General features: G+C 43.9%; 1 protein-coding gene across 1 annotated transcript; it reads left to right on the forward strand.

Annotated features, from left to right (window-relative positions):
- Positions 1–800: 800 nt before the first annotated feature.
- On the forward strand, positions 801–13,818 carry LOC118503181. Its single transcript, XM_036036155.1, has 5 exons — positions 801–969; positions 2,040–2,169; positions 2,285–2,437; positions 6,391–6,542; positions 13,408–13,818. Exons 1-5 carry the CDS (start codon positions 884–886, stop codon positions 13,640–13,642), a joined length of 756 nt encoding a protein of 251 aa, XP_035892048.1. The 5' UTR covers positions 801–883; the 3' UTR covers positions 13,643–13,818.
- The last annotated feature ends 1,019 nt before the right edge of the window (positions 13,819–14,837 follow it).

Genomic DNA, 14,837 nt, shown 5'->3' on the forward strand with positions numbered 1-14,837 from the left:
ATTGCTTTAAGTTTCTTTGACCGACTTTGATGGACCGTGTTTTCGCCGGACGGGCGCATAACAAAATGTACGCCATTCGGCTCGGTTCTTTCATTTGGCCGCTTCGAATCTTCCAAAACCTGGAACGATAACCAAAATGTTGTGCTTATCGGAGCCAAGCCTGGAAGCAATCCAGGAGTTAGGAGCATCGATTAAGCAGCTCCCTCGGTAGGAGGCACACGGGCGAGCCTGATCTTATCGTCTACTCCAGCTATTCTTGGTTCGTAACGGCAAACGGTCCGATATCGGACGAATCGAGTCGTGTCACGGCGGTAGCAATATCGACTGGCATAAAGTCTACGATTGATAATCTCACAAAAGGCCTTCCAGGCGATACGAACGATACGCACGACGGGCCTCCCGGTTCCCGGAGCCGGGTACGTGTTGTTTTGATTCGTTCGCTTCACATGCGTTCGTTCGTTGGCCCACAATCGCACATATCATTCTGGAGCGAAGGTGTTTCGGGTGTTTCGGAAAGGTGTGATTTGGGAAAATTTGCCCCAAGCGGCCCGGTTCGTTGGGCTGCAGTGCTTAGACAACTTGCTAGAACACCCATCGACAGACGGGAATGATATGAGGTGGAACGGAAGGTTAATCTTATCGTCCATTTTTTCTGCAATCCACCCGAAAATGGCTGACTGTTGTTTCTGTCTTAGGGGTTATCTTATCATCTTAATCGAACGTTTCTTTGAGCGTCGTTGCACCTGTTCGGATCGATTTGTCGAGCGGGAAGCGAAATTGTATAAATAACGGCTCGAGCGTCTTGGCAAGGTTTCAGTAGTTCGACACGGGCGTGATTAGTGGTGTTGATTGTGGATAAAAAAAAAAACGTTGGCCGTGTAAAATGCGCACTCTATCGCTAGTGGCTCTGGGGCTGGTTTGCCTTATGGCAACGGTCGGTGGTTACGAGACGGAGTACGAAGATGATGTGTAAGTCGTCGCTGAAATGCTCTCGAATAGGTTTTTTGTGCAATGAATTTAAACCATCTGTGTGTCGTTGTGACATTGGTGGTCGATGGAGCTTTTTCACAGAAAATACTAGTTTACTCGTAGATTCGAATTTATGGTTCAATGAAATCATGTAAAACAAGCTGATGTGGAAAGTGAGCGCTCAAAACGCATTGATGGAAGGATTATTCTAATGAAATCAAATATCGCATTACATCGATCGGAAAACATTATTTTAGATATTTTCCATAAAAAGTCAAACATCGCTGAGGAGATGTAATTGATTCCGTAGAGATCAAAATTCGTTTATATACATCGACGATGTTTAATCAAAAAAATTCAACTGAAAAACTGAAGTTTGGGAGAATTTTTGTGTCCAATAATAATTCCTTTTAACTAAATAAATAAATGTGTAATGAAAAAACGAGATCATCAAGGGAACATATGCAAACGGCACGCTTAATATCAGCCCTTATCATAGGCACAATGCTGCACGCTATCAAACGGACCCAGGGACTGCCAGCTGCCGAACGACGTGTTTAGATAAATTAAACCGATAAGATTATGCCAACGATCCTTTGTTGTTAGGGATATCAGTTGGAGCACAGTGGGGCGTAGGATTAATATGTTTCGCACCTGGCCCGCAGAGGGAGTGTGTAATTAGTCAGGAATTTAGTACGATCATAAGGGTTCCAGACAGCCCACAACCTAGAGATTAAAATTTAAATCATTTTTAAAGGCTATGTAACAGCTACATAAATAATGATTTAGAATATGCTCGGTCCCATTGCTGAAGAGTTGACATCACCAGGAAATCCAATGCCAAGCTACTGATCGAGCAAAGGGTTTACAGTGCAGTGTCCATTCAACGAGCGTTCCTGGAAGCATTTATCGCGCTTGAAACGTTACATTATGCATCCGTAACGGTTGAAGTTGCTCTGACCATCTCACACCTCCGCTTTACTCCCTCCCCAGCAGCTTTTCCAATATGAAATATTTTACATTCTTGTTGTGTGTGTCCGTGTGTGGGCTTTTTTGTTGTTTCCTTCCAGAAATCGTAATACCGCCATGTCGGCGAACATGAACAACTACATCGACGTGGTGATGATCCAGGTCGGACCGTGGATGAACCAACATCTCGTCCCCATGGCGCTGCTCGATGTGGTCGAAGGATTTGAGCATGTAGGTACCCGGCAAAACCGTTTTTCGGGGCGCGATAGTTTCGCGAACCATTTTCCCCGAGTTTGTACTTATTTTCATGGTTGCAACACAACCGGCTAACTTTTTCACGACGCAGCGCCCCATTCTGATTACGTACCACGGTGAGCTGGCTCTCACGAACGGAGTTTTCCACACCATCCACAGCGTGGGCCGGAATGGAAATGCGATGATGCATTACGACCGCCAGTTGCTGCGTGTGTCCGTCGGTGCCAACATTCGGCAGCTGGGTGTAAGTATTGTGCAGGCCGGAGGTGGAGAGAGAGATAAAAGTAACGGCTTCTAGGAATATGTAATGAGAACAAACTGTTCGTAAGAACGTTTTGTTTTGCTTTTGCGCAAGTAGCGCGAGTTAAAGCGATTTGCAGGGGAAGATTTCGCTTGAATGTGGATAAACAAGTGTGTTAATTATGGACACAGAAATTGTGCTTGTGGTGGGGATTTTGGTTTACATTCTTGTGAAAGGAAGGACTGAATTGTAGAGTTTCTATATTCCTGTAGCTGTATAATATGTTAATATTCTTCATCGGATAGGGTAAAAGATTTACCCAAGTCCTTCCAATAGCTGAAAGATTGACCTTAAGAATGTGTTTCATTCGTCAAAGAGCTAAAGAATGGGTCTCTTTCGTCGAAAAGACTTTTCCTACCACCAAGAGATACCTGCGCCAGGAAAATGGGCTTGCCTGTCTTCTGTCCAATCTGGCGCTATCTGGAGAGCCATCTGTGACTCGGTGGTGGAAACTTCGGGGATCATTTTCTACCAGTCAATCCACATTCTGGCATACGCTAATGACATAGAAATCATTGGTTTGGGGCTATCCTTTGTAGCTTAACCACTAAACCTCGGACTGGAGATAAAGGCGGTGAAAACCAAATTGATGATGAATGACTGATTTACGCTGGGGTAATGTACAGATAGATGTGCGCCTTTATAAAGTCGTGCAAAACTTAACCCATCTGGGGTCAAAAGTTAGCACCGACAACTACCTTGTCCTTACATATGCCTCTTAGTCATGGAACCTCTGTCCGAAACTTAGGAAACTCTCTTAGCCGCGTACGAGAGGAAGATCATGAGAAGATCGTCATTTCATGAGAATGGCACCAGATGACCTAGCTTGTAAAGTTCTTTTAGTCCATCTACACGGATAGAGAAGGTGTAGTAGGCCTAAATTGAGATTATGGCGTTGATGCGTCCACCAGAGCGGCCGGGATAATGGATTGGCATACGACTGCTCAAGACCATGAGAGGTATCGAGGATTGTTACAGCAGGCTAAGATCGGTTGTAGCACCCAATAAGTAAGTAAGGCGGACAGTATAGGCAAACCATTACTTAACAGAATCCAGTTATAAGATGTTTTCTTATAACACTTTAATCGAACACAATCTTCTTCACTTTAAGTGCAACAATTTCCTTTGATGGGTACAATAATTTTGCAGAATGTTTAATGTTTGCATAAGCAAAACGAACGCACCCTCGTGTTCCATTGATTCATGGAGTCGCGAGCGATCTATGCTTTAATCCAATAATAGAACAACAAATTCCTCCAAACCATGTAATCAACATTGTTTTCCATTGTACGAGCTAATCCCGGTACAATGAAAAAACAACTTCCCACACGTTCATTTGGTGGTTATGTTGACTAAACGATTGAATGGCTACGGGCAATTCCCGTAATACCCTGCTGGTAGTAGTGGTGTTTTCCCCCCCAGAGCATAATTCTACGAAAACCATGCAATATTATTTTGCAATAAAGCATGGATGAATTGTTTCCGAGTATTATCAGGTCAGCATATGTGTCCCGTAGCTTTCCGTCTCTGCTGGAGCTGACTCTCGTTTACTAAACTGACTCGGGTAAAGCTTCGTTCCATTGTTTTGTCAGAGAGTAATTTTAAAGTAAAGCTTGTCATAATGTTTTATTCATGGATAAAATGCAATCATCAAAACAGCGACTGTGGCGAGAGAGAGCGCAAGAGTAATTATAAATAATAGTTAAAAATAATTTCGCACCCCGAAAAACTAACTCAAAACACCACAGCTTCGACAGCCACCAAAGCTGCCAGGTGCCAGCCGTTTTCGGTGAAGCGTAAAATAAGATTCAATATCGTCACTCCTGTCCGTTTCATCTAACGCCGGTTGCGCCAACGAGGTGCGCCTCGTTAAACCGGGTGCTCACTCCGGTGCAGGCCGAATGAATTATTCAAAAAGCAAGGAATTATTCTTCACCTCCCAAAGGAGACACTCCCGGGGAGCATTGGGAGCCACAACCTGCCTGCCTGCCTGCCTGGCTCGTCCGGGAAGACTTTGAGCGGTTAGCAAGATCGCTCATCGCTTTTCTACGGGATACACACACACGCACACCAGGAACGGAAACAGCCGGCAATTGCCAGCAGACCCGATGGAAACATCAACCGGAAGAGGTGTGTGATTTATTCAGCAGCCAAAGTACCGGGAGTAGCGTGGAGCTCACTCGTTAGGTGGGCTGCCTCGAGACCGGGAGAAATTGAGTCACCTGCAACCACCATGACAAACAGTTCGTCAAGGTACGGATGGGCTGCCGCCATTTGCTTCGTGCCAGATTCGCAGGGAACACATTCTTGCGGCAACCGGGGTGTTTTTTTCTGTGGCTTTATTGCGTGGCGCACTTTTATGAAGCGTCCAAGTACCGGCAACAAGAAGAATTGCTGTGTTGTGCCTGATTTTCACACATTTCTTTCCCTCTCTGTCTCTTCGACTGAGGGAGTTTTTCCTTTCCCAACGCCGGAGGTTGGAAAATGAATTTGTCTAAATTTATCATTCTAACGACTTTTGCGCAAGGAAACACATTGACGTGCGTGCAGGTGAATATAGCAGCTGCGGTGCGTGTTGATATCTTCCCTCACACAGCACACACACACACACACACACACACACACACACACACACACACACACACACACACACACACACACACACACACACACACACACACACCGAACGTTATCATGTTCGGTGTCATGTCGGGGTGTGTAAAAGTGCGTTAAAGCACCAAGACACCGGCGATCTCGAGTTGCGATGAAATTTGTACCAAAAACCTGCGGAGCAACTTTCCATCCAACTTCCTTCGCACGCCTGCTAGGTAGCGGGGTGAAAATGGGGAAGAAAACCCCACCCCTGTTGTTGGGTGCCCAAGTGGTGGCCGCATTCGTCGTCTTGTGATTAAACAATACTTGAAAATTTATTACCTCGGCGATATGCGATACCGAGAACGAGTCACATTTAATTTGCTTTTCATCGTGGCGTTCGCGGCGGTGGTTTTTTTGTTTCTCGTCTCATCTCAGCTTGTTCTTGGCTAGAGTTTAGCGCGGTAAAAAAGGGGAACTCTCGCTGGTGTGTGCCCTCAAGTGTTACCGAAGCACGGAAAGAGAATGAAAACAACTCACCGAAGGAGCGGTGGAGTGGATCTCGCAGAGAGGTGGCGCAATTTCTTCAGCCCGAGGTGAAGGGCTTGGGGCCCGGTTGGTGTCCCGAAAACCAAAACGCCATTAAAACCTGATCCAAGGGTGTAATGGCGCCTCTGTGCGGGTTGGTGACAGGGAAGGGGCGTGGAAGTGTGCCGGAAAACTCTGCACCAGAAAACCCTGTCAGGTGTTGGTGCAGGTGAGTGGATTATATTTTTCGACGACACGGTGACGCCCCAACCGGAGGATGGACAGATGCGGTTTGGTGGCAAAGAGTTGTCTGGAGGTAGTGGTGGCTTATGCGAAGCTTTCCATGAGCTGGTTTCGGGTTTTTACCAGCCATTTTTTGCGGGGGGTGTTTATTACGCCACAGGTTTAGCTTAACCGAGCCAATGCAGAGTACCGCCACACTTCTTCCAGGGCAATTATTGTTGTTGTTTGAGGCGACCGATCGGTTGGTGGTGGGTTCTTGTACGAGGCGTTTTGTTTATTCTTCACCCGGGCTGCCCCGGAGGGTGTAGGGAAAGGCGGCAAAAGAAAATCGCGAAACCCACCAAGGTGTTTGCTGTTGGTGTGCCGGGTTTTCCCGGCGATGGAAAAGTTTTGCACGCACCTGGAGCGCCCGGAGGTGGTTCGGTTTCGGGATGTTTTCCGGCGAAAGCTTTGCTGGTACTTCTCAGTGGGGAAAAATTATTTTCTTCCAGTAGCGGGAAGTTTCATCACGCGATTTCGTAACCGCATTTCAGTTCACCTACGACTACTCCGCACACATCATGGATCTGGGCCCGACCGGCTTCGTTGACGTCGATGTAGCGACGATGACTTTCACCAGCGAGTTCATCATCGACCTGACGGATTTCTACATCTGGATGCAGGACTTCCGCCTAACGAACATGGGGTAAGTGATGGCGACTTGTTTTTTTTTGGTTTTGCTCTCAACCTTCTCACACTCTCACACTCATCACAGCCTTTGATCACGTCTCACGTTTCTCATAACGTTCCAAGTTCTCGACGGTGGCCCACCCCTCCCGGCATCCTCACCATTTCTCCCCTCCCTCCCCCCTGTACAGGGGGTGGCCTTTTTCTTGTCCTTGCGTGTATCAAGCGGCCGTTCGGTTGGTGGGACGGCTGTGCGTATGAGTTATTTGATCGGCAAAGTTGGCAGCAAAGCATTTAATTATTAGCGAGAAGTTTATTTTCAGCTTTCAGCCTCACCGGTAGATTTGTCTGTGTGTGCGTGTATGTGTGCGCGCAGGTGGAATCGTTTCACGTCTGTAAAGTGATTCACTCTTGAAACTTTCGAATTAACTGGAAGCACTGGAAAACTTTGCAACGAGCGATGTCGATTCCGTTGCCGTGTGGGATTAGCGGATGGTGCATGGGTACGATTTAGATGATGGTGCCCACTCCCCAGGATTGGAAGCTGGGTGAATCATTGCTTGAAGATAATCATTTACAGCAATCGGTCTGAACGGACCTTTTAATTTCGTAGATTTTCATGCCATTTTGCTAACTTTGAAAAGAGATGTTGTAGAGTCTGCAGCTACTTCTATAGCTATTCTTTAGAAGCGAGGTTTTCTCTTGCAAAATTGAACTTGTTTGAAATAAAAATGGAACTCTTCTTGCCTAATGGACGTGCAATAATAAGGAGTGCTTGGAGAGGAAATTGACCCTTTCGTGTGAAGACTGGCTATCAAAGGCTGCTCGACAAGGTTCCACTACTTTGAACATCTGTTGCAGAATATCTCGTCTAAGTCACGAACAAGCTTTTTTTTGAAGAATTGGTTGTTTGTGGATGTTGAAGTCTTTCAAGCTGTATCGAGGGCGTTAGATAGAAGAAAAGTAAGAGATTTTTGTTGCGATTGAACTAGCTCCGTTCGAGCAAAATTCTTGAACTATTTTCAAGAACTAGTGGAGTTTCCAAGTCCATCTCAACACATTCAAGCCTCTTATGGTTCAATTCTTAGTCTATCTTCTACCATAACATACACTTTACTTTACGTGAGTTTTGAGATATATCTGATTGATACTACTTGGAAAATTCAACTACTAGGTACATTTAAACTTCCAACATCATTGCATAAGATCGTGCCCACTTTAGTGGCTTTAAACACCTATTTCAAACCAGAGTCAGCTATATTCTACGAAGCTCTGGAAACTCCTGCTCTAGGATGGCGCAGGCCCTTCCACTATAGAAAATTTATTGTTTTCAACCCGTGCGTTACAACATTGTTTGAGCTTGTGTCAGCTCAATCTCAATTCGGCGGCCGGAATCTCGGTCTGAAATGAGTCGGTTGCCTTTCCAATATTTGACATGCAGGATATTGTCACCGGTGAATCAATAGTGCTCACCGAACCGTGCGCCATGTAACAGTAGCGGAGCTGATGGAGGCTGAGCTTCAAAAAACGGAACCGAAACCGATTTCTTACTCCAACTTTCGAGCCCCACTCGGGTAACGGCACACACACAATCGTTTCGTAGAAAATATCCTACGGGCATTAAATTCGATGTGGGCTTTCGAATTTCGTTCCGGAGTCGTTTTCCCTAGACTTGATACTCGAGCCTCGGGCAGTACTTTCAAGCACTGCAATACGATACGGGCAGTATATTACCGGAGCGCAAGAGATCAACATGCTAGACGTTGTTACCACTGCGCCTAGAACTCGCACCGTGCCATCAGTGCAATCATGATCATGAAAGTGTTCTTTTTTCTTTCACAGAAAAAATGGACCGCACGAGCACCGGAACGATTTCTTTTTCTGTTCCACGTATTCAAATTGTGTGAATTTCGCTTTTATAGAACAGCTAACGTAACAATCATCGTTTCCTGCTGATTGAACATCATTCAATCGTGAAATTGTCACCATCCATTGTGTTGTGCTAAAGCTAATTCCTACAGGCAGTCGGCTGCCTCTCGGAGTTTTTGTTTCCTTCCCGGCGATTGCCATCGCAGCTCCCGTTTGGTTCCCCGTTGTTCATTTTGCGGAGAAGTTGTGATTCAATATTAAAATTTGCGCATTTTATTTACTGCGACCATTTAATCCCAATGGGCAGCAGCAGTAGCACCACCAGCGTGTTCTCGTTTGCTTGTCCAAGCCAATTGCTGGGGCGCTGTTTTTATCGTGTGCTTTCAATCGACTGCGGTGTGAGCCCGGTGGGAAAACTTCCGGAAACAGAATGAATAAACAAGCATAAAACTGTTAAGATAAGCAACGCAAATGTGTGCCACCGTGTGTCTCTCTGTGTTTGTGTTTGGGAGCGCACTAATGCCACCGAGGGTGAAGCACAGCACGTGTGACGACGATGGTATCGGGCAGCCAGAACTAGCGACAGCTTCTCCAGTGTGATCCCTTTTCGCTTTGTTTGCCCCGATACCGACGCCCGCGTAGTTAGTGCGGTGGGTAACAATCGAATTAGTAAGATTTTTATTTCATCCACTTTTGCTTTGTGATATCAATCTCGCTCGGATGGATCTCGGTCGCACTGGGGGCGAGGTTCCGGAATGGGGCTTCTGTTTGGATCCAACCTCCATCCACCCGGGTGACGATAACGCTTCCGTGCGAATGTTGTTTAGCGAATGGATCCTTTCAGCAAATAGAATTGAACAACGGTGGCAAGACACGTGTGGTGTGTCATTATCACGAATGTTCCTGGCTGCATGCAGCCGGTGGTGGTGGTGGTGGGCAATTCAATTTTATTCGCACCATTCCCACAGCCACAACGAGCGCAAATCGGGACGTGTGGTTGCGAAGAGTTTCAACAAATTGATTAATCCTACGTTCAACAAAAGCTACGTTCTTTACAATAAAAGCTCGTGCACAGGCGGGAAAAATGGACATATGGTATAAAAGTATGGATTAAAATGTTTATGATCGAATTAATAGCCTAACCGATCGGGTTTCCATCGATTGGATTCAATGATTGTGCTTCCATTACTTTACGCATATGAAGAGGTGTGATTTAAAGTGGGCTTTAAGAGATCATTTCACAAGAAGCTTCAATCAGTGAGATCCTTTATTCAAAAAGTTGCTTTATTGAATGTGTGCTAATTAAAAATGAGCCCCATTCACTAGAATTGTTAATTGGGATATGATTGTCAAACGAAAGTTACTCAGTTTGGAATTGTGACCGCAGTAAGTGATGGCTGACGTGACATTTACGTAGCATATTAATAAATTCTGAAAAAGCAGGTCTCCCAAGTAAAGATAATTGTGAAATTATTTGAAGCGAAGAGTACTCTGGTCATTAAATAAAATTGTCTCCATGTTTAAATCAATGTACATCTCGCGATAATGTGTTATATATCGAAATCACTTATTGTTTTATGCACGTAGTCAGCAGTTTTATAGCCTAATAAAATCTTTTACATCCCGTCCTTTAAAAAACCACTTCAACAGCTCATAATACATCATTTCATGCTGGTCCCTCCAAATATACTATTATATTTTCTGCTCTTGTTGAATATCTTCAGCTTTGTACCTAGAAATTTTCTATGATTTTTATAACAATATGATGTAGAGATTGCTTTAACATTTATAGTTGAGGTATTACTGCTTATATGTGAAATTTAACTACAAAAATTTGACTGTGATTATCAAATTTTTCATTGAGGATCTTTGGCATGCTACATACTCTAGACGACATAACAATCGAACCGCTTCGATTTTTGGTCTTATGTTTTAAATGTACTTACTGGGTTTTTCTTGTTTTAGTGTAAAATATTAAAACAACCAGTTTAAACCTTTTTGAATAATTACATTGAAAGTGTTGCAAATGATACCATGAGGAAGGATAGACGAGAGATTTTGCAAATGGTTAAAGATCCGTAACGGGGCACTTCGGTGACCAAGGCGACAGTGGCGCCGGTCTTCACACGGCAGGACCGGGGTTCAAATCCCATCCAGAGAGCAGCCTGCGCGTAGGCAGTGCTGACTACTTTGCTACTTGTAGCGCTACAGAAAAGGAGGAAGGATCCGTAGTACCTATTAACCAATCAAGATCTATAAAGCTGTTGTGTGAAAATAGTGCTGCAGTCAGTTTGGAGCTATAGCTCGTTGGAAGATTTCCTTTAAATCAATAGTATTCCAAATTTCAGAATCGGGTTCTTCACATCTTCACAATTAGGCGTTTTTTTTAAGAACGGTACAGCGTTGGTATCGTTGGTTGGTGGTAATTTTCATATTTGATAGCTGATAGTTGGTCAAATTGCTACTAAATGGGCCAAAATTAGAGAATTATTCCTCGAATTTGTTTTTTGAACTACATCTTCAATGGGAATTAACAGCAAATCAGTGAATCAAAATTGAGCAGCATACTACCTTTGCATTGAGGAGCGTATTTTGCTTCCTTTTCTATGAAATATTGAAGTTAAATGTAAACGGGTATGAACGTTTAAATTACGTTATAATTTAAAAATGTTTAAAATTAATTGTTTTAGTTATCTAGACTGAAAATAGAAGAATCGAAAGGTAAATATTCAATATATTGACTCAAAACCCTGATGGTGCTCTTCTTACTTCGCTTAGTGGCAACTGTTAATATTGACTTCCGGAAAGCTTAGAGAGCAACAGTTTTGATCGACTAACATCGATCAATAACTACCGCAAAAGACATATCCCGGGCGGAAAAATGCAACGCGGTAAACCTAATTCAGTGAGCGAAATATAATTAATCTGGATTAAAACCACCTATTTGCCCATGCCAACCGCTGAAACACACATGAATTTAGTGCTACAAGATTTTCAATTGAAGTTTAACGTTTACAAGTACACGAAATTTAATTACATTGATTTAATTATACTCAATCTAAATTATATTCATCGCATAGCAAAGTTGCTGCTATCATAAAAACCCGGCATCAACTTCAATGGTTTAATCTGGCCCATAAAACCACATCCATAATTCACACATACGCACTTGTCAATAGTGTTCTCGGTGTGGCTGGTGGCATATCGCATCGGACAGTCATTACGTGTGGCATAAAACATTAAGAGAACTCACCGGAATGCGAGAGGATGGGCACGATGATGGGTGAGCGGGGAGGAAACATATTTATAGCAGCCACAGACAGCCATATGTCACAAACGCTCGGCAGGATAAAAAGTGGTCGGATGATCCGGATCCGATATTAAAGCCACCGCGGGACGTGAAAGTGTTTGAGGCTTCAATTGACAGTGTTTGGATGCTCCTGTGTGTCCTGTGCGCTAGAACAATAATGTGTACGGTCGGGCCGGTACAATGCGCACCACTTGACGTGCTCGTATTCATCGGTTGTGGCTTTTGCTTGTTTAACGTTATTGAATAGACATAATTGAAGTGGAAAACGATTTTTAGTAGCTGTTTTACCGTGATCTCCTTTTTGTGCCATGGGAGTTGACAAAAAAAAGGTAACTTTTCATAAAACAAAAGAGCACCCGGTGGTCTCTGGTCGCTTCCTGATTTATTTTTTCCTTGTTTTGCTTGATACCATAAACCGTTCAAGTGCGATAGTGTTTATGGTGTGCTAAATGGAGATTTATTTAAAGTGTACTTAAACTCCCTGCCGTCCCATTTACGGCGGATCGAGTAACGAAATGCACATTTTGATAGTTTTTAACATACTTATTTGCTCGTAAGCACCGTGGCGTTGGTGGGCGAAATCTAGATAAAAACTTTTTTACCACCATTACTGTGCCACCCCCCGAGGCATCACGTACACGTGACTGGGCGTCCTGGGGAAACCGGAACCAAGTTCGGTCTGGATGGGACACAAAGCAAAATAAAAAAAGGGAAAGAAGGAACACCGAAACTCGGTTCGGTTCTGGCAAAGTTACTCAGTTCCGGTATTATCGACAGGCGGAATCGCAAATGATGGAAATGCTGGCCTTCGTCGGGCTGGACGCTGCGCTCCGTCTCGTCAGGATATTATCGGTTGAAGTTTATTTTATTGTTCGTTTTATTTACTTTTCATTGGTTTGATGCTGAAAGACAAAAGAGAACGACAAGCGTAAGAGGACACGTTGACGCTTTTCAAAGCACGCTTCCTTCTTTCCCTCCCCGAGGGGACTGAGAAAATCTGCCACCGATCACTGGAGTAGTAGCAGCAATGGGGCAAAAAAATGCGAAAAAATATCACCACACAACGATACGCGGTACGATGCCGATTTTTTCGTCATAAATTTTCATCATTTCCTAGCAGCCTTGGGAAAACTCGAGCGGTGGCGGATGGTAGGACTCGAGCGCTCTGGCTGGCTTGCGATAGTGCAGATCCAACTAGTACGTCTCGGTCGCGTGTCGTTCGCTCCGGGAAGGATTTGCAGCGTACGGTTTTTCGATTCCGACGAATGATAAAAGTGACGGGGCCAAATAGCAAATGGGTACCATAAAGGACAAATCATCGTCGCAATCGCCATCGTCATCGTAGCTGGTTTGCCACCTTTGCCCAATTCGTTCGGTCGGTCCTGAATGTTGGTTCATCATATCGGCAGCGGAACTCATGTTTGCTTGATCCCTGGCTGAGGGTGTGTTTTTTTCTCTCTCTCCCCTGCATGCCGTAGAAAACTGGTTGATTCGAACCAAGGCAAGCATTCGGTTGGATTAAAACAAAATCGGGAATTCTCACGAGCTTTCGATTCGATCGTACTCGCTATTCATCTTGTACTTCTGTCACTTTTCGCATTGACGTTGACAGTGTGATTACTGGAACATTTCATCACTTATTGATCACACACACACAAACACACGCGTATACATACTAAATGGTCTCTCCTCTTTCTCTTCACAGCAACCTGAACATTCGGTTCCGCGGCAACGTGCTGGTCGATTGGTTGACCAACATTTTCGTCAACATCATCACGACCGTTTTCCGCAACACGATCACCACCGTGGTGTCGAACGGTGTGCACGACTTCATTCAGGCCACCCTGGATGACATGAACGGACGGCTGCGTGGACGTGCCCTGAGCGAACAGGAAGCGGCAGTGTTGATTGAAAATTTGAAGAAAATTCTTACCCACTAAGCATGGGCCTAGAGGGCTGGTGGCAGGCCCACTGCAGGCACGGTTGACGATGGCCATGGACGCTTTACGTTTGTGGTGAAGTAGTTCAGCTTTGCGTTATGGATTTGTTAAGATGTTATGAAAGTTGAAGTTAAATAAAAGAGTTGCAGTTGTTGTGTTGTTTCCCATAAAGCTTATAAGCGATATTGGATCTTTAAGTTCGTCACTGCAGATGAATTTTTCGTGGAAGGTATGAGAGCAATGTTTGATGCGTGCAAATTCATAAAATAACGAATAAAAAAATCGTCTGTTAATTAAATTCAGTAAAATACTGCCTCAATTACAGTGCGTGGAAAAATCCCAGAATCACATGCCCAGTTCACACGAACTTGTACCAGTTATCGTTGGTGTTTTAAATTGTTTTCATTAATCATGACGAACGTCGTGTTTGCTGTTTGCTGGAAAATTGAATCTCCTCCTCGAACTGTTTGTACCATAAGTTTCTAATCATGTGCTGTTTAATGATTTCCACCGAATTGTCTCACAGCGCTGGAAAATTCGTGCGCTCGGTTGTTTGCTCTGTTGGAACGCCTAAAGGTATGCAGTGTATGGGGTTCTAATTTTTAGCAGTCGATCAATCGAGAACTTTTTTTATCGATTATTTACGAAGGCTTTGGGTTTCTGAGACCTCGTAGTTGCCTCTTTCGATCAATCGAGAACGATTTTCGTGGGACGATGATTAAAATTTGTGCTCGAAGAAGGGTAACATTTATTTCCAGTAATTCAGCGGCAACAAGAGCGGACAATATTTAAACTATGTTTGCATACTTTCAGGCGTATCCAATTCAAATCACAAATCGTTCTAATAAAGCTTTTGTTCATTAGAAAATTTGCAGAAAAATGGAATGATTGAATTATTGTGATTTGTGTGCGTGTGTGATATAGATTTACAAAATTTTTTTTTAGTCATACCATTATCGTCGTTAAATAGCTTCGCTAAGAAAAATGACTTGGAAAAATCTGGAAGAAAATCAAGAGAAGGTCTATTTAGTTGCATGAAAAAACATGCTAAATTACCTGAATTTATCGTTTCTGTCATTCTGCAAAAAAGAATTCAAGCGTTAAATAATTTAACTTCAATATTTCTAGAACGTATCTCTCCCATATTAATCAATCGAATGTCATCGTGTCAATGCACCGACCCGAACGTACAAAT

Source organism: Anopheles stephensi, chromosome 2 (genome assembly GCF_013141755.1).
Source record: "Anopheles stephensi strain Indian chromosome 2, UCI_ANSTEP_V1.0, whole genome shotgun sequence".
Taxonomy (NCBI): Eukaryota; Metazoa; Arthropoda; class Insecta; order Diptera; family Culicidae; genus Anopheles; species Anopheles stephensi.